Source organism: Culicoides brevitarsis, chromosome 1, assembly GCF_036172545.1.
Source record: "Culicoides brevitarsis isolate CSIRO-B50_1 chromosome 1, AGI_CSIRO_Cbre_v1, whole genome shotgun sequence".
In the NCBI taxonomy this organism is placed as follows: domain Eukaryota; kingdom Metazoa; phylum Arthropoda; class Insecta; order Diptera; family Ceratopogonidae; genus Culicoides; species Culicoides brevitarsis.
Window position 1 is genome coordinate 37,686,399 of NC_087085.1, and position 24,609 is coordinate 37,711,007.

Sequence of the window (24,609 nt, forward strand, 5' to 3'; positions counted from 1 at the left end):
AAACTTTTAATTTTTTTTTATTTTATATTAAATTCAATGAAATAAAATAAAATAAAAATATTGGAAAAGTTTTTTTTTCTTGAAGGACTTGGAAATATTTAAACAAGAGAAAATACTTGAAGACAAAAAAAAAAAGAAAATTAATTTTAAATATTTTATTTATTTTAAAACAAGTGGTCAATATCTTCGATATTAAAATTTCAATATTTCCACAAACGACAATAAATCAATAAATATTTTTCAATAAAACTCGATATAAAATAAAGTAATAATAAATTTTGTGATAAAATGTATTCTCGATAACGACGTTTATTGTATAAATACAAAATGGAAAATTAATTTATTTTCAACGCATTGTACCGCACTCCTGTTACAAGGGTTATTCAAAAATTTCCGAGAATTCAACATCACAGGAATGTTTATCTTTAAAAAGATTGATTTTTTTTCTCGTTTCTTCCAATGTTTGTATTTATTTTCTGTTATTATTATACAAAAAAAGTGCCTACACAACAGTGGCACAATTTTTCTTTGTAGTTTGATTTTATCTTTTGATTTCACGATAAAAATAACAATAATAATAATAATGAAAGTTTAATAAGCGAGCGACCCGGTTTTCTCATCGTGCTTCGTTTTTCCTTTTGATATTGGAATTTAATTTAAAATTATTTAAATTTTTGTTTGTTTTCTGGAGTGATTTTTGGGCGTAAATGATTTCTGCTTATGTAATATACACGGAAAAGTGAAAAGTGATGATAACCTTCGGTATTTTTTTATTTATTTTTGCTCAAAAAAAAAAAATGAGAACAGCTGTTCATAATTGCGTGTAAAAAATTATTATTGTTTGGAAAATGTTGAGTAGGTTATGATATAATTTTTTTTATTACATAAAGTTTATATTTAGATTTTTTTTTAATTTTTCGTAATAAATTGTTTATTAATTGTTATAAATATTTTTTTTTAAATTTAGGTCAAAACTACGAATTATAAAAATATTTTTTTTATTTTATGAATTAATTTTATTTTTTAAATTAATTTTAATTTTTTTTTTAATTAAATAAATTTAATTATAATTATAAAAAATAATTATAATAAATTATAAAATTAAAAATTAAAAGTATAAAAATTTTATCAAAATTAAATTTTTAATTTAAATTAAATTTTTAATTGAAATTTCAATATTATTTATTTAATTATTAATTAATTAATTAAATAAAATAAAAAAATTAAAGTAATATTAATTATCAAATTAATTTTTTTAAAATTAAAAAAAAAAAATTAAAAATAATTCAAAATTTTTAAAAAATTAACTAAAATATTTATTAATTAAATTTTTAATAAAATTAAAAAAAAATTTTCAAAATTTTTTTTAAAATTAATTCAATTATTTTTTTTTTAATAATTAATTTATTTTTAATATTTTATAAGATTAATTTATTAATTTTTTAAAAATTATTTAAACATAATTTTAATTATTGAAAAAAATTACAAATAATTTTCAATGAATTTTAAGAAAATTTAATATGACTGAAACAGTATAAATTACATTTCATGATTGTAACACGATACTACATAAAATCCAATCATCATTCTCATTCTCATATATCTTGCGGCTTTGCATAATTAACAACCCATCAGAAAACATCGCGAATAATGCATTCACAAGCACGAAAAATCACAAGTCAGTTCTTTGATTAAAGGAAACATATTAATTACGTTCATGTTTGCTCTTTTTCTCTTCATCAGTTATTTCAACAGAGCACCCACTGCCTTAATTTTTGTTTGTCTGCTCTTATAGAACCCATTATTTATGAATATTTTCTTAGAAAAAAACCACAAAAAAAAAATCTGACCAATATTTTTTGTTCAGCAAAGAAATTTTCTCGTTCATTAATACGCAATTTTTCGCTCTCATCACGTAATAACAATAATAAGGTTAACGCCGATGCGAAGAAGAAAAAATAAACAAGAGCAGACAGACGCATCAACACATGTTTAATGTAAACGCAACAACAACAACAAATTATGAATGAATAATGATTTATTTATTAATTAAATCGTTGGAGAAAGAATTTTCGGATTCGCGCGCGGAATGCCTATCCAATTCGCAGCTAATTTATTGCGATAATAACCTCATTATTACCGGATCATATTTCAATTTTATTTATATTTTTTGCACGTGCATCGAGCAATGAACATATGATCTTAATGAAAATCGAAATTGGATTTTTTTTTGGGTTTCATAAAAAATAAATAAAATATTTACTCACCGAAAATCTTTTTGTTTTCTCAAAGGGAAATTTTTATTAAGATTTTTTTTTGAGTATTATGAAGCTTTATCAACAAAGGGATATTTTTACTCAAAAGAAAAATTCATAGGATGTTACAATATTAAAAAAAAATTAAATATATCATCATAACAAATAATAAACATCAGCATAATTCAAGTTTATCTACTTTTAAAAATTTTTATAAAATATAATATATTCGAATTTGTAATTAATTGTCAATTTTTAAAAATTTTACTCGTTAATGTCAATTCAAAAACTAACCGTTAAAAGTTTTTTTTAAGTATATTTTTGAATTAAATAATTATTTTTAAGAATAAATATATTTTTTATAATAATATTAAATATATTTTAATATTTCTTTTATAAATTCATCAATTGTGAAAAAAAATAATAAATTTAATTTATTTTTTTAAATTTAAATACCTATTAAGCAAAAAATATTTTCTATAAAATAAAAATTTTATATTTTAAAATTTTTTTAATATTAATTTTGAATTTTTTATTTTTAAAATTTTTATTTATTTTATTAATTTTTTTGATGATTTGACAAATTTTTTTTTTTATTTTATTTAAAGAAAATTTAAAAAAATATTTTTTTAAATTAAATTTAAATCTTACGCAAAAAATATAAAATAAAATTTTAAAAAAAAAATAATAAAAAAAAATTTAAATTACCAAAATTAAATTAAATTAGTTATTGAAAAAAAATTAAAATTAATAAAATAAAAATTAAAAATTATAAATTTGGTAAACTTTCAATAAAATTAAAAAATAATTAATAATACCTAATTAAAAATTAAATTAAATAAAAATTAAACTAAAATTTTTAAAATTATAAAAAAATTAAAAATGAATTTTTTGATATTTTAAATAATTTTTAAAAATTTTTTATAATTTATTTTAATTTTTTTCAATTATTGTTAAAAAAAATAATTTGAAACATTTCTTCTGCATAAAAATAAAAAAAATCTTATTCTTGATTAAAATATAGAACAAAAAATATCTACGAAAAAAACCTTCATGCATAAAAACGAGATAAATCCCATTATATCTCTAACAAAAAATAATCCAGTCTCCACATTTTTTATCTTTTGTGCATGCAATGAACAAATGACCGTCACCGAGATAAGAGGTAAATAAACCTGATAATCATCTTAAATTGTTGTCCCTTGTGCTCCATACAAATATTGCAAGATAAGCAACGTTGCAACAGAAAAGAATAAATTTATAAGAATAATTAGTTCAAAGAGTTTACGCTGCATGGAATTTCATTGCGATATCAATTTAATATTATAAACAGTAAACTTAGTTTCGTAACTCATGCGATGCTGGAAGAAATCTTTAATGCATGAATCTCTTCTCTCTCTTATCTAATCACGTTTTCTCGGAAATTTCCATCAGACGATATTTTATTCAAATTGAGAAACTTTGCTTTAAATAACGACTGAGAGAATTTAAAATTCAAGAAATAACTGAGAAACGATTGTCTTGAGGTTTGTAAATTGTAAAATAAAATTTTTAAATTTTTGACAGTTTATGAAAATTTATGTCGCGATTAATTCTGTCAACAGCGATAATTTTCGCTTATTCAAACATTTATATTTTTAATTAAATTTTCGATTTATTTTGCCTCATTATTCGACGATTAATATTAAAATACGGTTTTAAACACTTTTTCACATATAAATTCGACAATAATTACCATAAAATTAAATACAAAAATTAAATAAAGGGGAGTAACTCTTTTTTCGCGCTAAAAAGACGCGCCGCCGTAAAGATTTGAAAAGAGAGATAAATCGCGTGCGCTGCGAAATCTCTGTGATTCAAAAGGCACTTTAATTACTTTCTGTTTATTCCTTTGTATTGCGAAAGTTGGCATTAAATACACACAAAATTCGTAACGTGAAATGCGAACGAAGTGGATTACTCTTTTATCTGGCGTGTGATTTTATTTTCGCAGTTTTCATTTTATTTGGAAATGAACTTCAAAATGTATTTTCGGTAGCGGATTTCATGCTTTATTACTTGCTTATCGTCGTCTTCTTATCTTTATGTAAATATTTTGCGATGCAAATTGTATGAAAACAACGGCGAAACGGTGTCGCTATTAACTTTAATAATAATTCGGAATGGCTTAAAGATGTTTTTGCCTTACATTTTAATAATTTTACAGCGAGAAGAGACTTTTTTGTGAGATAAGAAACAAAAGAAAGTAAAAAGAGTAACATAAAATGAGGCAAGAAAGTAGGAAGTGAAAGAATTTTTGTACTTTTTTTTCGTGAAAAGAGTACGACTTTTGGCAGTGATACAAATTTTTTGATGTTATTGAGATAATATGCTCTTTTGAGTTTTAAATTATTTTTAAAGTAAAAAAAATAAAAAAAAAATTAAAAAATAAATTTAAATTTTTGAAAATTACTTACAATATTTTTTTTATTAAATTATTAAATTAATTGATTATTTTTTTTTTTTTTTTTTTTTTAATTAATATTAATTTTTTTTAATTTATTATTTATTTTTTTTCGTTTAAATATTTTTAATTTATTTTTGAAGCAAAATAATAATCTAAATAAAAAAATGAACAATTTTTAAATTTTTATTTAATTAAAATTATCTCATTAATAAAAATCAAATTGGTTAAAATTGATTAATTAAATTTAATTAATTTTTAATTTTTTTTTAATTATAATTTTTTAATAAAAAAAAAAATATAAAAAATAAAATTAAATTTAAAATAATTTAAAAATTAAAAAATTTTTAAATATTTTTTAATTTAATTATTTTATTTATTTTGAATTTAATTTTTTATTAATTTTTTTTAATAAATAAATAAAATAAAATTAATTATTTATTTATTAAAATTAAATATTTTCTAATTTTTTATCTAAAATTAATATTTAATAAAAAAATTTTTGCAAAAAAAAATACGCTCACTTTCAACAAATATTGTCAAGTTTCACAAAATTCCTTCCCCAAAATAATTTTTGCTCATTTTATATAATTCCTCAGTAATCTTTGTTGTCATATTCCATAAGAAGACGAACAAAAACGGCAAAAAATGGAAACGGAAGTTGAACTTAAATACAGAAAAAAAAGATAAAAATTTTCATCTTTTTATATTTTTTTTCTATGGAAGATTCTGACTTTTTTTTTTTGTCAAATTATTTGATGACCTGATTCTTGGAAGAATTCCAGCTGCGATTTTTTTTTCAATGCAAAAAGATTTAATTTTTTAACAAATAAAACCCTCTGTAAAGATAGCAATAAAATATTTATCAAAAATATTTTCGGATATAAAATGGATAAAAAAAAACATCATAACCTGATGACTGACAGATAATTAATTAAAATTCCCATGAGATTTCCCTCGTGTCGTTTTTTTTATTATTTTTTTACGATGCTGATGAAAAATTCATACGGCACAAAAAAAAAATAAATGTAAAATATTAACCTTATTTCATCATTAGTCTCGGGCTGTCATTAAAATTCCGTCCTGTTTCTCCCTCCCCGTCAATTCCATGAAATTATGCTTAATTAATAGACAGCAGACAAAAAAATATGTTGACATGGCTGCAAAGAGACTTAATTATTATTTATTGTACGTTTTCAATTGTTGCGCACATAATTTTCATGTTTTGGTGTCTGTCGCTCTCAATTGGAATGAAGAGCTTTATTTGTTCATTAATATCATTTTAGAATGACATACAAGGCAATGCTAAATAACGATAATAGAAGGGCGTGTGTGGATGTTGCTTATTATTATATCATCAAATTTGTCACATTTTTTTTTGTATTTTTTTGACAAAGGACTTGATGATATGACATGAAGACAAATAACTTGTTTTTTCACTTGTTGACATATTTTTGTTATTTCATGAATTTTTCAAAAGAAATAAAATTAATTTTTAAAATGTTCATTGGGTCGAAAATTTTAAAATGTTTAATGGGTAAAAAAATTAAAATGTTAACTGGGGATAAATTTTGAAAAAAAAAATTAAAACATAATTTGAACTAATTAGATTTATAAAAACTTTTATGAAAAAAATTCTAAATGTACACTGGGTCAAAATTTTTTTTTTGATAAGAATAAAATTTCAAAATGTGCATAGGGACTTAAATTATTTTTTTTATTAAATTTTAATTTTAATCATTTTTTAAAAATTTTTATCAAATTAAAATTCGACAGTAAATAATTTGCAGAAATTTTGAAATGTGCATTGGGTCGAAAAATTTAAAATGTGTAATGGGAAAAAATTAATATGTTGACTGGAGCTAAATTTTGAAAAGAAAAATTAAATTCTACGTTTAAACTAATTAGATTGGTAATTTAAAAAAAAATATTATAAAAATAATTTCAAATTGTACACTGGGTCAAAAAAAAAATTTTTTAATAAGAATTGAATTTTTAAAATGTGCACAGGGACTAATATTATTAAAAAATAAACTTTAAAAAGTTTTACGTTTAATTTAATTATTTGCAAACATTTTAAAATGTGCATTGGGATAAAAATCTATGGATTAAATAAAAAATTTTCAAATGTGTATCGGGTTGAAAACTTAAAATTTTATTTAGGATGATATTTAAAATGTTTATTGGGTTGTAAATTTCGAATAAAATTCAAGCAAACATTTCAAAATGTTCACTGGGCTGTCTCTTTATAACCTTTTTATTTTTTTTTTTGAGAACTACTGAACATAAATTGAAAATAAATTGAAATTCTTTGTTCCGCGAGTCGCTGCCCTCAATACAACACAATGAACAAAAAGAATTACTGCCAACACAAATATTGATATTACGAAACGACTGAATCAACATTTCGCTGGAAAATCGCAATAAAATTGCATTTTCGTGTCTGTGCAACATTAAATTTTATTGCAATTGCAAAAACTTATTGAAAAAAAAACCATGCTGTTTACTGTCAGGCCTTTCATCACGTCTTGTTTATAAAATATTTTCGAATGAACGAATTTTTCCTCAGTTTTATCACAAAACAAAGATCTCCTGCGTAGTTCATGAGAAGAAAAAATTCATCCAATCGTTAAAAATAATTAATGCATGACTTAATCGATGGCGGAACAAAAAGTCACTTGATGACGATGTCAATTGCTCATGTAATGACTTTGACATGAATTAATTTTTGAAGTGAATTTTGTGTGTGAAAGTACATGATTTTTATTGCCTTTTGTTTGGTTTCACGTTGAAGGAAACTTTTTAACCGGTTAACCACGACTTCTGGTATGAATTTTGAATGAGCATAAATTTAAGTAGAAATATTCTTGAAGGTTGAAAAAACTTGGGGGAAATCGATATTAATACAATTGCAAGTCATACTTTTTTGTTAGTCCTTGACAGTAAAATCGATATCATGAGGATTTAATTATTTATTAAAGTGTTTTTATTTTTCTTTAATTTTTTAATAAATAATTTTATTTGAATAAATATTTTTTTAAAAATTTAAATAAAATTATAATAAAAAAGTAATAAAAATATTGTTCAATTATTTTTTAAAAAATTAATATTTTTATTTAGGTATTTAATTTTATTTTTTTTAAAATATTTTTTATTTTATTTTTCATTTTATTTTTTTTAAATATTTAATTAAAAATATTTAAAAAATATATTGAATATAGTATGTTCAAATTTTTAAGTAAAATAATAAAAATTATAAAAAAATAATTTAAAAATAAATATTTTATTTTATTTTTAAATTATATTTATTTAATTAAAAAAAAATATTTTTTATTTATTTTATTTTTTAAAAATTTTTTTTTTTGTGTGGGTACTAAAATTATGATTATTATTTTTTTTTAATTTTTAAAAATAAATTAAAATTAAGTAAAAATAATTTATAGAAGTAAATAAAATAATCTCATCAAAAATTTTATTTTTTATAGAAAAAAAAAATTAAAATTAAAAAAATAAGATAAAAATCACAGTAAGTGAAAAAAATAATAAAAATTTGCAATATGAAAAAAAATCGTTAGCAAAAAAAACATTTTTCTGCATTCATTTTTCATTTTATTAATATTTAATATAATAAATTCATCTTGCCAATGATAAATAACTACCAGACACAATCAAATGAATCGACAGGACGCACAACAAACGATATTAATGGTTGAACTTTCTACGAACAGCCCGAGGCGATGGATATGAAAAATGCTTTTATTGACTTGGTAATTGCAAATATTTTTTTTCTGCGACAAAAAATTTACTTTTTTTTTTAAATATATTGTCGGCAGTTTATTTATTCCTTCAGGTTGTTCGTCAGAGAGAAAGAAATAAAAAAATGGAATTTAAATGAAAGGAAATAGAGCAAAAAAATGTGTTTCTTACATCAAAAAATTTTTTTCTTGCTTTATCGTTTTACTATCGGCATCACAATCAGGCACAGAGACGATATTTTATTGCTTATTCAAGATAAATTTCCGTAAAATAAATATCTTCTCTGTTCCTTTTAACTTTTTTTTTACTGCTTACTGCATTCATTCATTTTACTTCTGAAAAAGAGAAAAAAAGTCTGAAAATATTCACAAAGGAATTGATTTAACACAAATCGTGTGTCTGATTGATGAACCGGAATGTCGTACAGGCAAAGAAAAATCTGATTGCGGGTAAAAATTTGCCTTCTCACCACACCTTTGGGCATGAGTTTTTTCCCTTTTATTGTGAATCTCTCATTATTTTGTGAACTCTTGCATTTGTGATGATGCATTTGCCTTCGGAGAATACTTTTACATTATTTCCAGCATCAAACGCACACGAATAGAGAAAAAATTCAGTGAAATGTAACATATTTGATTTTTTTTTATATTTTTTTGATGATAGAAAAATCAAAAAATGTGATTCGGGATTTGTTGATTAGAAATTGTCATTGGAGTAATAAAAAAATAACAAAAAAATTCAGCGAAAACTCCCTATGGGTGCATTTAGATTAATTTTCAAGTGGATTTTTTTCGGTGTTTGAATGGATTATTTTTATGTGTCTCTGTGGAAATTCAATTCGTGGAAAGTTGATTAAAATAAATTTGATTGCATTGAATTTTTTTTTTGAATAGAATTTCATGATGATTTATTTTATTTGAAAAGAAAATATAAAATTTAATAAAATAATTTTAAGTCAAATAATTCAAAAAAATATATTCAAAAGAAATTGTAAAAAATTTTAATTTTATTAAAAATTTTGACATCTGTCAAAAATTTATTTTTTGTCTAATTAAATTAAGAAAAAATGGAGATGCCAGGTTGTTTTGTGTGATAATTTGTTGAAAACCAGACGTCCCCATTTTTTACCGCATTTCGAAGAAAAAATGCGGTATTATATTCGACTTTTTTTCTTAATTTAATTAGACAAAAAAATAATTTTTGACAAGTGTCAATTTTTTTTTGCTTTAAAAATAAAAACTTTATTTAATTAAATTAAATTATTTCTAAAAAAAAAATAAAAAAAAAAATCAAAAATATTTTTACACGTAATTTTAAATCTTCAAAAAAAACCCAATACTAATCATAATTTTATTAACTCACATTTTTACAATTTTTCCTATAATCGCTCTTCATAAAAGTCTGAATCGAAATTTATAACGTGATAGGTCATAAGATTTTTCTATGTATTTTTTCCGCAACAGACAACTAAAAAAAAAACAAAAATTCAACGTATTTGACGAAGGATCATTTTTCATGCCTAAAATCTCTCTCGTTGTTTAATGACCTGGAATATCTCGTGTGATTCTGTCTCACACTCCTCAAATTTTCTGTTGCATGTGTTTATCTTGTCGTAAGACGTCTGTCTGGCTTTTAATCATCCTTCAGAACACTCGGCGTTTCTCATTTTTCATTTTAATTTTTTTTTTGTCTAAGCTTGCCTTGCAAAGTGAATAAATAAAAAAAAAAACAAATAAAAAAAATAAAATGGGAAAAAGATGTAATAGTTTAACAATTTGTTTGCAAAACATCCTCGACCTTTGAATAAAAAGTAGATAAATATTGATTTCGCTTCAAGATATTTATTATTATTGTTTCATCGTTCGCTGAGTTTTCTGTTTTTTCTCACAAAACGGAATTCTTTTGTATTTTATTTTTTTATTATTATTTTTCTTGTAGGTATAAAATGTGAAAAGAAAATTTCTTGTATGATACATATGCAAGAAAAATATTTATTTTCACAAAGTTTGCCTTAGAAATTATTTTTTTATTATTTTATTTTATTTTTTATATGTTAAAAAAAATAAAATTATTAAAAAAAAAATTATAAAAAAATAAAAACATAAAAAAAATTATAAAAACTTTTTTTTATGAAATTAAAAAATATTTTTAAATTAAATTAAAAAATAATAATTTAAAAATCATTAAATTATAAAAATTTTTAATTAATTTAAATAAATTAAATTTAAATTTTAATTTAATTAAATTTTTTAATTAATAAAAAAAAATACTTCCTTGAATCTCTTGAAAAATACAAATTTATTCAAAAATAACAAAATATTAAAACAAAAATATTTATTTTAGTTTTATTTTTATGTACCTATTATTTTATTTTTCGAGCAAATTTCATATTTATTTTTGTTTACAAAATAAATTGATTTTTTTTAACAAAAAAAAATTAATTTTAAATCAAGTTAAAACTTTTCCCGCTTCATTTTGTTTCTCTTCCAACGTTTTTCTCAACATTTCCGCTTCGGGCCTTCCTTGAGTCTCATCTTCTAAATAAATCTGAGGAGTTTTGGCATTTGCATTGTCATTCTTATATCCGCTCGAGAACCAACTGACAACATTATAAAATATTTTTCCTATTTTCGCGCCCAATCCTGTTGGTTCTGGTTCAGGCTTTGGAGTCGTCGTCGTCGTTGTTTGAGAAGGATTTGCTTCATTAACAGGCGCATTAACAGCAACTAACGGAGCACTTTTAATGACTGTTGTTTCATTCCATGTTGGAAAATTCAAACCATAGAAAACGAGATGATCTATGCTCTCGTTAAGCCACAACGGTTGTTCGTTTATTTTGTGTTTCGATACTTCGTCGAAGGGAACTTCAACGGGTTCGTAGAGTTTTTGTTTCGTAAGGTCGACAGTGCGAGGAATGATGACTGGCGGTTCTTGTACAGAAGGTTGATTGGTATTTGTTGAATTTGATGGAATAATTACACCGTATGGATCTTTCGGTTGTGTTAGATAAATATCTGTCGGCGATGGACCTTGAGGTTGTTGTACATTAGTAGCTTGAGGTTGAGTATTTGTATCGGTATTAACTGCTTGAACTGGAGGCGTAACTGTACTTGTAGTAGTCGATCCATGATCGTAATAATTGTTATAAGTATTGTGAACATTTGTCGTAGACGAAGACGAGCGATGTACGGATCCCAAACCTCCATAACCATAACCATAGGAAGGACTTGTGACTCTTCCTAAGCCATAAAACAATCCAGCAGTGAGTAAATGACTTCCAATCGAAGATCCTGAACCTCCAGAGCCGAATCCTCCTCCTCCATAGCCATATCCTCCGCCGTATCCCCCTCCGAATCCCCCGCCGCCATAGTGATTGTTAATGATCGTTGGTCCAGCTGGATATCCATATCCTGCACTTCCTCCATAATGATTGTACACAGGAGGTCCTACAGGAGCAGCATGTCCTCCGCCATATCCGTAACCATGGCTTTGAGTTCCGTAACCATATCCTCCGGGCGCTCCTCCATAACCATAGCTATGAGATCCGTATTGCTGCTGAGGATAGGAAGCGTGACTCGCAGGAACTGAAGTATAAGTTTGTTTCGGATAACTTCCGGTATTCACATTTGAATAAGGCTTAACTCCCTGAGAGCTTGGAGCTGAAGGAGAATAAGCAGGAGGATTTGGGCGAGTAGCATATGATGGAGCATTGTAAGCTGGAGCTTGAGACTTTGGCGTGTAACGACTATAGGCAGGAGGATTCGCTCCTCCTGTTCCGTATCCCGGATATGATGGAGGAGGACCAACAGGAGCTGAAGGTTGTTTCGGATAAGATCCTCCGCTAGTTGAAGGTTGTTTTGGATATGATCCGCTTGTACTTGGAGGTCCAACAGGTTTTGTTCCTGTCGAAGGTTTAGAATTAAACGAAGGATTGTATGCCGGTTGCTTCGGATAACTCAAAGAACCTGGAGATGGATTACTGATCGCAGGTTTTGCATTGTATGAAGGATTATAAGCAGGTTGTCGCGGATAACTCAAAGATCCCGGCGACGAAGCTGATGGCGATGGATTACTCGGGCGACTTTGAACATTCCATCCGTAACTTGGCGCTGGAGCGGGACGACTATTTGTCGATGGTCTACTGTACGAAGGCGAACTTGGCGATTTTGATTTGCTGCCGAACCAAGAAGACCCAGAAGATGAAGGTCTTGAACCCCAGCCTCCTCCTCCTCGACTTCCGCCGCCACGACTCGAAAAACCTCGACCTGCTTCACAATTGAGCACAAAAACCGTCGAAAGAATTAATAAAATGAAACGCAGTAACTTCATTTCATCACAAAAGTATTTAATTGTCTTGTTAAGATCTGTTCAGAACGATGTTAAATCACAAACTGAGAGAACAAATCATTGAAGACTCGACGTTTACTTAATGAACTTTAGCGATAACCTATAATTATTTACTTGAGTATTATCGCTTTACACAAACAATAACAAGGAAATTAAAGTTTTCGTTAAATTAAGCGAATCGCATTTAAGTTGGTTTTTTTATCAATTTTAAAATTTAATTTTGAAAAAAAAAAATTAAAAATTCATAATGTTATTTTTTTAATTAAAATTTTATTTTTAATTTAAAAAAAATTATTTTTAAAATTTCTTAAAAAATAAAATTCAAAAATTTCAAATAAAATTTTTAAATTTCGAATTTTTTTTTAGAAAATTTTATTATTTTTAAAAGCTTTCAAAAATTTTTTTTTTTGAAAATATTTAAAATTATAAATATTATTTAATTTATTATAAATATTAAAAAATTAATTATTATTTATTTTAAATAATTTAATTACCTTAATAAATGAATTAACTTTAAATTCAGAACAAAATATTTTATTAAAAATTATTTTTTAAAAAATTTTTAATAAATTTATTTAATTTTATTTTAATTATATTTTTAAAATTTTATTCTTTTCGAAAAAATATTAAAAACTATGTATTTTAAAATAAAAATTAAAAAAATATTTAAAATTTTTAAATTTTCATAAAATTATTTTTTAATAATTGAAAAAATAAATTAAAATTTTTTTTTTAATTTCTTTATAATTATTTTAAATATTTTAAAAATCGGAACTTATTTTTTAAAAAAATATTTGATTAAAATAATTATATTTAATAAAAATTTAAATATTATTTTTATAAAAAATATTTAAAAAATTAAATTAAATTAAATTTATAATTAATTTAAATTTAAATTTAATTATTAAAATAATTAATTAGAAAATTTAATTATTTAACATTTAATAAAAATTTATAGAATTAATTTTGTTTTTGATTTTTAACTTTTTAACATAATTTTTTGAAATTAAATAACAGACAGACAATAAAACCAACAAAAATCCTAAAATCTTAAAAAAAATCATTAAAATGAGACAATACATAATCTAAAAACAAGTTTAGTGAGTTTAGTCGTCTTCATCTCACATATACGAGGAATTCCGATGACGCATCTCGTGAACAATAAAACTTAATGTCAGCTCATTCATTATTAAGCAACACTCCCTTTGCATGTACCTGAATCGAAAAACGAAAAAAAGAACTCCGTCATCATCATCATTTGATGGAATAATGGAGACCAAGACAAGTTGAATTCTGAATATTTATCGTGTCATGTAACGTCGTTGTTTTTGTTGTTGTTATTGCAGGTCAGAGCTCCATCTGAAAATTCTCCCGAGTAATGTTGATATTGCTTGTCATGCATGTCTTCTGCGTGCGACACATTCGAATGAATGCGACGACGACGAAATGCCTCGAGTTACATTGTTTTTTGCATAAATACTTTTTCTTACATTGCGAACCTGAGACACGAGAATTGAACACATGAGCAAACGATGAATATTAAATGTGACTTTTTTATGATTATTTTCTTCGAAGACATTGAAATTTTCTTCTTCTTACACCCCAAGGGCAATAACGACGATTGTTTGCTGTGGAAGGTGTCTCAGTAAAACGTATAAAAGATGTTATTTATTGAGCACAGAAAACGGAAAATTGGGACTCTTCGGATGGAATTTGTTTATTTTGTGTCATTTGAAGTCGTTTATCGGTGTTTATGCAGTTGAATGGCTTCAATGCCGAACGATTTTTCTCTCTTTTTTGTTATTTTTAACTGGAAATTTGTTTTTGTTTGTGGTAACCTACATTTTTTTGCGCGCGTTTTTATCGCTTCGTGGAATGGAATACGGATGATTGGCAAAATGAAAATGTTTGAGAGCGAAAACAATTTTTGGAGAAGTTAATGTGAAGTGATTTCTATGGCAACAAAATCCTGCAGGGTTTATGTGTACGAGTTTTAATGAATATATAAAGTAAAAGAGCGAAAAAAAATGTTCCGGAACTTTTTGTCAATTAACAAAAAGGGATAAAAATGGATCAATATGAATGTGAAAAAATTTAAATTAATAATTCATTTTTTTTAAATTTTTATAAAATTTTTTTACTTGTTTTTAAAGTTAAAATTAATTTAATTTAATATTTTTTAATATTATTTATGATTTTTCCATAATTAATTTTTGATTTTTTTAAATTTAATTTTTTAATGATTTTTTTAATTCAAATTTTTTATAATTTTTTTTTTAATTTTTATGAAATTCATTTTTAAAAGCTAAATTTATTAATTTTTATTATTTTTTATTCAATTAAATTTTTTCATATTTTTTATGATTTTTTTTTATTTTTCAAACATTTTTAATATTTCAATTTTATATTTTTTTTATATAATAATTTAATTTAATTTATTCATTTCAATTTTATTATTTTTTTATAAAACTAAATAAATAAAAATTTAAATTCTTTGAGTAGGATATTAAAAAAAATTCTATGCAATAGAAAACAATGTTTAGTTTTCCTCTGAAAAAACTCGTCAAGCATTAACTAAAAGCCAGACAATTTTCCGCTAAAATCCATTTAAATAACCGCATTTTATTTCTCATAGCTACCTGTTTTCCCATTGATTCCATTGTTTTTATGTCTCCACAAATGTGGTACTTTTCTACATAGTCAGAAACCCACATTCAAGTTTATTTGTGTTACATAACGTACCATAATACGACTAAAAAGTGCTGCTTTTTTCCATTAGCGGGAAAATTCTATGTCACATCAAATCAAAACGCGTGTAAAAAAATACAGGAAAAAAATTCTGAAGCTTTTTGTTTTGCGTTTTGAATGGATAACCTAATGGAAACTATTTTGATGCCTTGCACGAAATAATTAAATTTTTGCAATTTTCGCATTAAAAGCTTCTCTTGCTTATCAAAAATTTTGTTTTTAGACCTTTGACCAAACTAATTTAAAAATTCCATATTTTTGTTTTTCTCTTGCAGAAACAAAGGAGATTCCTTTAAACAACGAATTGGTTCTCATGCATTTTTCATTATTGAAAAGTAATCTGCCTTGCAGGTGAGTACAGTTTCATCTTCTCATGTGTCTTGTTGCAAAATTCTTTTTGTTCCAAGAACAATAAGACCTTTACGACCTTACATTGTTTCAAGGGGAATTTTTTAATTTTTTATCATGACATGTCGTCGACGTAAAAACTCAAAACAAAAGATGATTAGAATGGATCCAGGGGCAATGTCAGCTAACTAAAGCGAAAAAGTTTTGTCACCTTAGATAAAGAGACAAAAGACATAGACAAACTTTTAGTTGTTACATAACGCGCAAAAAAATTGCCCTGAGTCGTTTTTTACTATATACAAGAAATTTAAATGCAATTTTATGATCGTTTAAGCAAACAATGAAAATCCATTATTTTGCTGTAACCCATTGCCATAACGTGTAACGAGATCTATTTATTGTTATTATTGAAGGAAGGAGGAAAAACCCGATAAATTTCAATGGGAGTAGCAAAAAAAATTGAATCGTGCGAAACACTTTTTTTGTGTTCAAGAGGAAATATTTTTCTATGGAAAAAAGCCGTTAAATCTTCCGGACGACAGATTATAATACTCTTGTCACCACTTACACTACACAACAGAATATAAATTTTTATGAGACTGCTTACTTGTAGTCTGCATTATTAGCTGTAAATCCCAACTAGCGACAGCGGGATATTATGCAACTTAATTCGTCGCAAATTCTTGAACAGTGACGGAGGTAATAAAGAAATTCGTGGGGGGTATGGAATAAAGTTGTTTGTCAAATTAAGTTATTTTTAAGCAAGCTAATATATGTAAAATGGAGTAAAAAAAAATTTTAACTATTAAACTTGTAAAATTTTTAAATTTTGTAAAGTCAACACTGGATGTCTAATATATATTTTCTCTCTGTATCAAACCTAAGTCATTATTCGTCAGTCATCTTGTCAGCAGAGTACCTTCAAATTTACACTAAAATGTTTGTAGAACTTTGAAGTTTTTAAAAGTTTCTCGATATATTTCTTGAATTCATCGAGTTTCTGACGCCCTTTCTACTTCTAATATGTCGGACTGCGGACTCCTTAGTAATGATATCATTTATATAAATCTTGCATTCTTCAGAAAATTCATGAGATTCACAAGTGAGATATTGGATCAGCAATATTGATCAGAATGCTCTTTTTAAAAGTGACCTGGCTGATTGGTTGGATCAAGAATGGTTTCTAATGCTTTGTGATGACTCAATATAGATTCACATGATTCTTAATGAACTGTTTTTAATTTTTCCATGGTCTACACAATCGCTTCTTTTACAAAATACTTTTTCCGCATCTGTTTGGCTTTAGGAGGACATATGTTGCCTCTCTTATTAATACCTATTATTTCATGAAAGAAGTTAGTTTTTAATGAAAATTTGCATTACAATTTAAAAAAAAAATTATAAAATAATTTTATTCTTACCTGACCAAAATCCAGTATTATACAAGAAAATATACTTTAAAAAATTATACTTACCAAACTCATAAGTTATCGCCCCTTATTTTACTCTCCGCTACTGACCTCATCATCGCCTATCATTGCATCTCTTCAAACCTACAAAGACAAGAAAATTCATTAAACTCATCTTAACGATTTTCACACATAAAAAACCATCTGCTCCAAACATCAAAAATTATCCGATAACTATCAGGACATCTTACGACGACGTTCACTTTTTTCCTTCATTCTTCTGCTCATCTCCATCCAACGACACTCTTAATCCTCGCTCGTAACACTTCTCCATTGTAACGATGATCCAAAGTGATTGTTACTGTCGCTTAACGATTTTCCTTCATAGCACGTTATTGTTACTGACGCATCGACATCAAATTAAATGAACTGATAAACACGTGTCGCTCATAAAAATATTTTTCAGAATTAGTTTTGTCGTGCATGACTTTTTAATGTTCACTTCTAGTTTATTTTTTTTTTTTTTAGAAAATAGGATCATTAATCATCACCCGTTCGGATTCAGTTCTCTGCATGAGTTTCAAGGCAATGCAGCGAAATACAAAAGAAAACATTAATCATGAGAAAAGTGAGTGAGAAAAAAAGTTCAAAATAAAAAAAATCCAACTCGTTATAAACTTTAAAGTAAAAGCGGATAAAAAAAAGTAGTGAGAAAAGAGGAAAAATGGAACAATTTAAAACAATTTTTCTCGACATTTTTGTGTTCTCTCAGCGTTAGTAACTTTTTTTCAATGGATATCTTCGTTTTTGTATTTGGCACAATAAATTTCTGTATAAAAGTTGGAGAAGGAGAACGAATGAAAGTGAAGGCGATATCGTTGACAGAAAAAGAGGAAAATGTATAATCCTCATAAATGTCATTTACACGTTTTTGTTTCACTCGTCGCTCTTGTTTTTTCGATACGAATTCTTACCAGAAAAGTTTTCGATGATTTTTTTTGCTGAAGTTTAAGCTTTGAGCGCTTTTTTTGCAAAAATCTCAAAGATAGTGCTTTTAAAAAAAGTTTTTCTCTACAAAAATAAGATGAGGCGGAAAAAAATATGAATTTAAAAAAAATAACCTTACCTTAAAGTTCTCTATTATTTGGTCTAAGTACTTTTTTTAAATCCTCAAGAGTGAATTTAATTTTTAAAAATGAGGAGCACTGAAATATTAAAAAAATTTCAGAGGAGTATTAAAATGAGAAATTTTTCATTTATATCATAATTAAAAATTTTTTAATTATGGAAAAATAATAGTACGAGGAGTACTAAAATGAGAAAAAATTAATATGAGGAGTATTAAAATGAGAAAAAATTAATATGAGGAGTATTAAAATGTGAAAAAAAATTGAGGAGTATAAAAATGTGAACTTAGACAGAAAAACTTACCTGAAAGTGTTTAATTCTTTGATCTGAGACATTTTTGAAATATTCAACAGTACAAAAATAATTCTAAAAAAAATGAGAAAAAATTAATATGAGGAGTATTAAAATGTGAAAAAAATTGAGGAGTATAAAAATGTGAAATTTAAAAAAAAATTACAGACAGACTTACAAAAAAAAATTTTTTTTTTAAATTGAAAGCTTAATTTGCTACATTTTTGTTACATAATCCGATAATGGATTATTTGGTTAGCCAAACAAACCTTGAAAACGAGAACAACATCAATATTCTCTCATGTTTCTCGGCTCTTTTCTCATCTGTCGAGGCATGTTATCGACATATTGACAAGCCACATACACGCCGAAAATAATGTTTCATAATAAATATCAAAAACATTATTTTTTTTTTTGTCAAGAACAACAAGGAACCGAGTCCTAATCTCATCGCAATACCGCCAGGTGTGTCAACAAATTATTTCTCGTCGTTCCTCGGTAAGCTTGGGACAAGCATAAATATTATTTATTAGTCGTAATAATTAAATAATCATTTGTTTCTTGTCCCACAGCAACTTGCGTATCATCATCATTTGTATTTTCTTGCTGAAAATCCACATGTTACCCCAACAGAGAGGGAACAAACGAATGCGGTGAAGGTCAATGTCGCCGCAAAGCTACTGTCCCATTATAATTAAGCGTGGGGGGTTCATTCACATTGGAGGTCCTTAAATACATTCAAATGATCTGAAGCATTAATGTTTGATTAGGATCTAAATGCAAACAAATAAGATCCGATCAAACACTCGTTTGATTGATTCACGAAAAATGGGGATTAAGAGTGCGGCTTGTTACATTTTGAGTGATTAGGACCTGTTGTTGGTTTCATTTTCGTTTCGTTTGTGTGCGGTTTACTGTTCGACAGATGTTTCATTACTCATTTTCCGTACAATACGGACATCCAATTGGGAAAGTGGTGTCCTTTTGTGCTTCATGAAAAGCCGGCGTGTTGCGGTTAATGGCATGTATTACGTGAATAAAATAGACAATTAAGAGATTTTTGTTCATTTTTTGTATGAGAAATGGATAAATATTGTGTGTAAATCGTAATCCGATGCACGAGCGGACAAAGAGTTTGACCTTCGAAATCCATTAAAAAGACAATGAATGTGATTTTCTTATTTTTATCGTGTTATATAGAGAGAAAAATGTGAGAAGAGTTGCAAAATTTTTGATAAAAAGTAAAAAAAATAAATTTTTAATAAAAAAAAATTAATTAAATATTTAACTTAAAAATTTTTAATTTAATTAATTTTATTTTATTTTAATAAATTAATTTAAAACTTTTAAAAAACTTTTAAAAAATTAAAAAAACATTTTTTTTAATAAAAAAATAATTATAAAATAAATTGAAAAATAATTAATAATTATTGAATAATTATTTAATTTAAAAAATTAATTTTTAAAATTAAAAAAAATTAAAATTAAACTATTTTAATATTTTAATTATTTTTTATTTTTAAACTAATTAATTTTTTTAATTAGTTTTTTTTTATAAAAATTCAAATTTTATTCCAATTAATGTTTAAATAAAATTTTAAAAAATTATTTTTTTTCTAAAAAAAATTAATTAAAAAAAAAACAAAAAATATACTTTTTAATTAAATTAATATTGAGTAAAAAAAATTAAAAATTGTTTAATTTTTGTTTAAATCTTTGAAAAAAAATTAAATTTTGTGAAAGAAAATCAAAAAAAAAAAATTTTAATTTTAATTTTGCAAATTTCATAAATTAATATGAAACATTTCAAATTGATAAAATTCTGTAACATATAAAAACGTGGTAAAGTTGTTCTTCCCAAACAAATAATTAAGCTTCATTCATGACTTTTAACCACAAAAAGATTTTCCAGACCGTAAAATTACGATTTTATAAATTTTTTATTACCCAACGACGTTCAATGTCCTCCAAACTAAACTGATCCGAAGAATCAACGATATTTCATCAAAAATTCCGTTTAAACTCCCCGAACAAAGGAAAAAGATAAAAGCAAAAATAATGATAATCACGTTGATAACAAAGACCTTTCCAACGATAATCCCGAAAGGTAACACAAGACATCGCATCGCATGAATAAATAATTTCAAAGTTCACTCGGTAATCCCAATCCGAGTCAAATTCATTAATATCTCCGTATCTTCACATTTTCAGATGGTAAAAAAGGGATTATTATTTTAAGAATATGTTAAAATTAAACAAAAACTCACCTGCATGGTCCTTTCTTGATTTTAATTGAAACATCGATGTTTAACAACGAAGAAAAAAATCAGAAAAAGGTTTTTTCTTTCGTGTTTGAGAAGGACTCTTAGTTCAAGTCACTTCTGGGAAGGAAGGTTTTAATTGTTTTTTTGCAACTGTGAAGCAAAAACAGACTGAAAATCGCTATTTATCACGCTCAATATCCCCAAAAGTAATATTTTCTGTTAATTTTATCACAACTAATTATGGTCCCTTAAGACATTTATTGCGCATACACGACTCGTCTCTCGCAAATTAATGTAGTAGATAATCTCTGACAACGCAACGGTGTGCTTACTACTTTGATCACCGCAATAATTTTCTCGAATTAATTTTCTTTCCCTTTTTGCAAAACTCTTTTCTTTTGCTCCTTCTTCATTTTTTTTTTGCTGGTAGTCGAGAGAAAAAAAAACATATTTTCTTGATATTTATTTACAAATATTTCCTTTGATGATTGTTATTACGTGGCTTTTTTCCAACTTTTAAAAATAAAAAGAAAAAAAAATACAAAATTTAGATAAAATTAAATGCACGAAAAAAAGGGACTGGGATCCCTTCTTCTTTGAGAAAATTATCTCGTTACTACATCTGGAGTACCGTTTGTCTCCCTTTTTCCATTAACGGAAATTAAAATAAATAAACGACGAAATTTATAATAAAATTAAGGAATTTTACACAAAAATCATCATCATTTAAACATTTAATTAGTTTAAAATTTGCACTTAACTCGTTAGTGATGGTTTTTGGCAAAAGTATTTAAAACGACCCAAAAATGGAATTTATCAAGAATTACTTCATTGTTGAAAGCAAAATTATATATTTCGAAAATCTTTTTTAATTAACTCTGTAAAAAAATAATATAATGGAACGAAAAGCCCCACAATTGAGCAAACTTCGTCTTTCATTATATTATCACACAATAATTTGATCTTACATTTCTCCCGCCAAAAAATTCAAACGAAACAAACATAAAGGAAGAAAACTTGTAAAAGCGCATTTCTTTAACTTCATTTATTATTAGATAATTATTATTTTAACAACATACTCGCTCACACGAAGTTGGGAAAACAAACTTTTTTAATTATATATAACATGCATGTGAACTTCTAAAGTTTCACTTCCGAGTGTTTTCTTTCGTTTTGCGGAAGTCGTACGTATAAATTAGAGTAAAAACTTAGTTAAAACGCAGAAATTTAATTTATGGATATGAGAAATGGAATGGGGGAGGCGTCTTGTTTGTCATAAAGAATATATGATGAGATAATTAAAAAATTAATATTAGGCACGCTGTGAGAATAAGAATTTTTAGGAAGAATAAATAAAATTCTTGAACATAAAAAAAGATCAAGAATTTTTAAGATTTTGATACTGAAGTTATCAACGAACTTATAGAAGTTCGAATTTAAAGAAAAATTTTATCCATGGTCGATTTAAAACTGGCTGAAGCCGAAACAGCTGAAAGGAAGGCGGTTGAAACTAAAAAGTCCCAAAGGAGTGTAAATTGTTGTTAATTTTTTTGACTCATCATCTAATAATAATTGAGCGTAAGTCCCTTCCAAATCTAAAAGGCAAAAATATTTATTCCTGCCTAACTCACTCAGAAGATTATCAATTACGGGAAGCGGATATTTGTCATCATCCGCCATAGACCGAAAGATGTTTCTTCATTTCAAGTTCATTAGTATTTTGCTTCATTTAACACGAAAATTCGAATCTCCATATTTCTTCATAGTTCTCCATATTTTTTCATTCCATAGTAGTTATTTAATAAATTTTGCTCCATAATACTCATATTGTGGTGTTATATAAAGGTAATTTTTTCGCTTTCGTATAGTCGTTGCTATCTTGAACAAAGAGTAATCGAAAAGCTTCAAACTTCAATGTTTTTACCATTATAGCCATTATTGCTTCATCTTTATTATAATGCAAGTTTCAGTAAAAATTAAACGTCTCTAAAAAATACTTAAATTTAATATTTATTTATACATATATCTTATAAATTTACTTAAAAAAACTTACCGAAATTTTTTTAAATATTTCCTTATCATGTCTCTGCTAAGTTCGTTGAATCCCTTAGGTTAAAAATTTTTTAAACATGAAAAATAAAAAAAAAAATAATTAGTACGATAAAAAAATTAATGTCACTAAAATTTAAACATCACTTTATTGATGACTCAATAATGAAATAAAATTATTATTCGAACATTATTATAATTTTAATAATAATTTTTTATAAATTAAAATTATTTTTAAAAAGTTAAAAAATTTAAAAAAAAAATAAAAAAATAAAAAAAAAATAATTAATTAATTGATACATTCAAAAAAAATTTTTTTACACTTTTAAGTACATTTTTTTTGATAATTAACATAAAAAATAGAAATATTAAAAATTTAAAAGTATGAAAAAAAAATAAAATATTTTTTATCTACTAAAATTATTTTTCAAAAATTATAAAATTAAAAAAAATAAATTTATTAAATAAAATTTAATTAAAAAAATTTTTTTTTACCGCATAATGTTTATTTGTATATCTTAAAAATTTTAAATAACTTACCAAAATTTTTTTGAAATATTTCCTTATCATGTCTGTGCTAAGTTCGTTGAATCCTTTAGGTTAAAAATTTATTTAAACATGAAAAATAAAAAAAAAATAATTAGTACGGTAAAAAAAATTAATGTCACTAAAACTTAAACATCACATTATTAATGACTCAATAATAAAATAAAATTATTATTCAATCCATCATTTTCTATTTTTCCTTAATTATTAAATAATATCATTAAACGGAAAAAAATAATAATAATTCACTAAAAACGTTAAAGCGACCGTGAAAGTGACAATAAATCAATATAAATTCCATTTGTTAATGCGTCTGATATAATTATTATCAAATATAAACTAATTAGCCGCTTCATTATTATTATTCTTATTATTTCATGATAATAATTAATAAATTCCCTTGCATTATTATATTAAATTAGTACAAATACGCGCATAGTTCAGATGTTTCAACAATCCATTATAAATAATCTGGCGCGATAATCGTGAAATTTATGTATTCAATTGTCGCATATGTCTGTTCGTGCTACTTGAGGCATATATTAACATCGATGATATTATCAATTATGCCGCTCGCAAGTAAATTACGAGATGATAAACTTGAAGAAGCTAGAAAATGACTTAGTTTCGCACATTTGTCTTCATTACGCATTTAATTAGTTGAGATCCTGTTTTGCGGCGGAAAATGATTTATATTTTGCGAGGCGTGAATATTTTAACTTCAAAGTGAAATTTCGAAAGTTTTGTAACGATAAATCAAGTGTTCGCGGGAAACCATTTTTTTTCCTGTGTTTCACGAACAAATAGTTTGAAATAGTTGATGAAAAACTTTTTTAAACATGTTAATTAAATTGTTTCCTCTACACGTTTAATTATTGAGGAATGTTAAATTAAATTTTCTCTCCCAAAACTACGCAGTAGATTTTCTTTGATCATTTTTTTTTTGGTACGGAAAAAAATCAAAGTAAAATAATTCAGGATGAAACATGTGCGACAAAGAGATAAACTTTTTTTTTTGTTTATTT

The 24,609-nt window shown here is 25.0% G+C and overlaps 2 protein-coding genes across 4 annotated transcripts in view; one reads left to right on the forward strand and one right to left on the reverse strand.

The window, feature by feature from the left end:
• Positions 1–24,609, forward strand: part of LOC134837984 (allatostatin-A receptor-like) — an 85,205-nt gene that overhangs the window by 1,030 nt on the left and 59,566 nt on the right. For all 3 annotated transcript variants that reach the window (XM_063853400.1, XM_063853399.1, XM_063853398.1), the window contains exon 2: positions 15,825–15,900. The gene's annotated coding sequence lies outside the window, so the exon portion shown is untranslated. The remainder of the gene's footprint in view (positions 1–15,824; positions 15,901–24,609) is intronic.
• On the reverse strand, positions 10,730–12,827 carry LOC134827129 (spidroin-2-like). Its single transcript, XM_063839678.1, has one exon. The coding sequence runs from the start codon at positions 12,781–12,783 to the stop codon at positions 10,903–10,905; it is 1,881 nt and encodes a 626-aa protein (XP_063695748.1). The 5' UTR covers positions 12,784–12,827; the 3' UTR covers positions 10,730–10,902.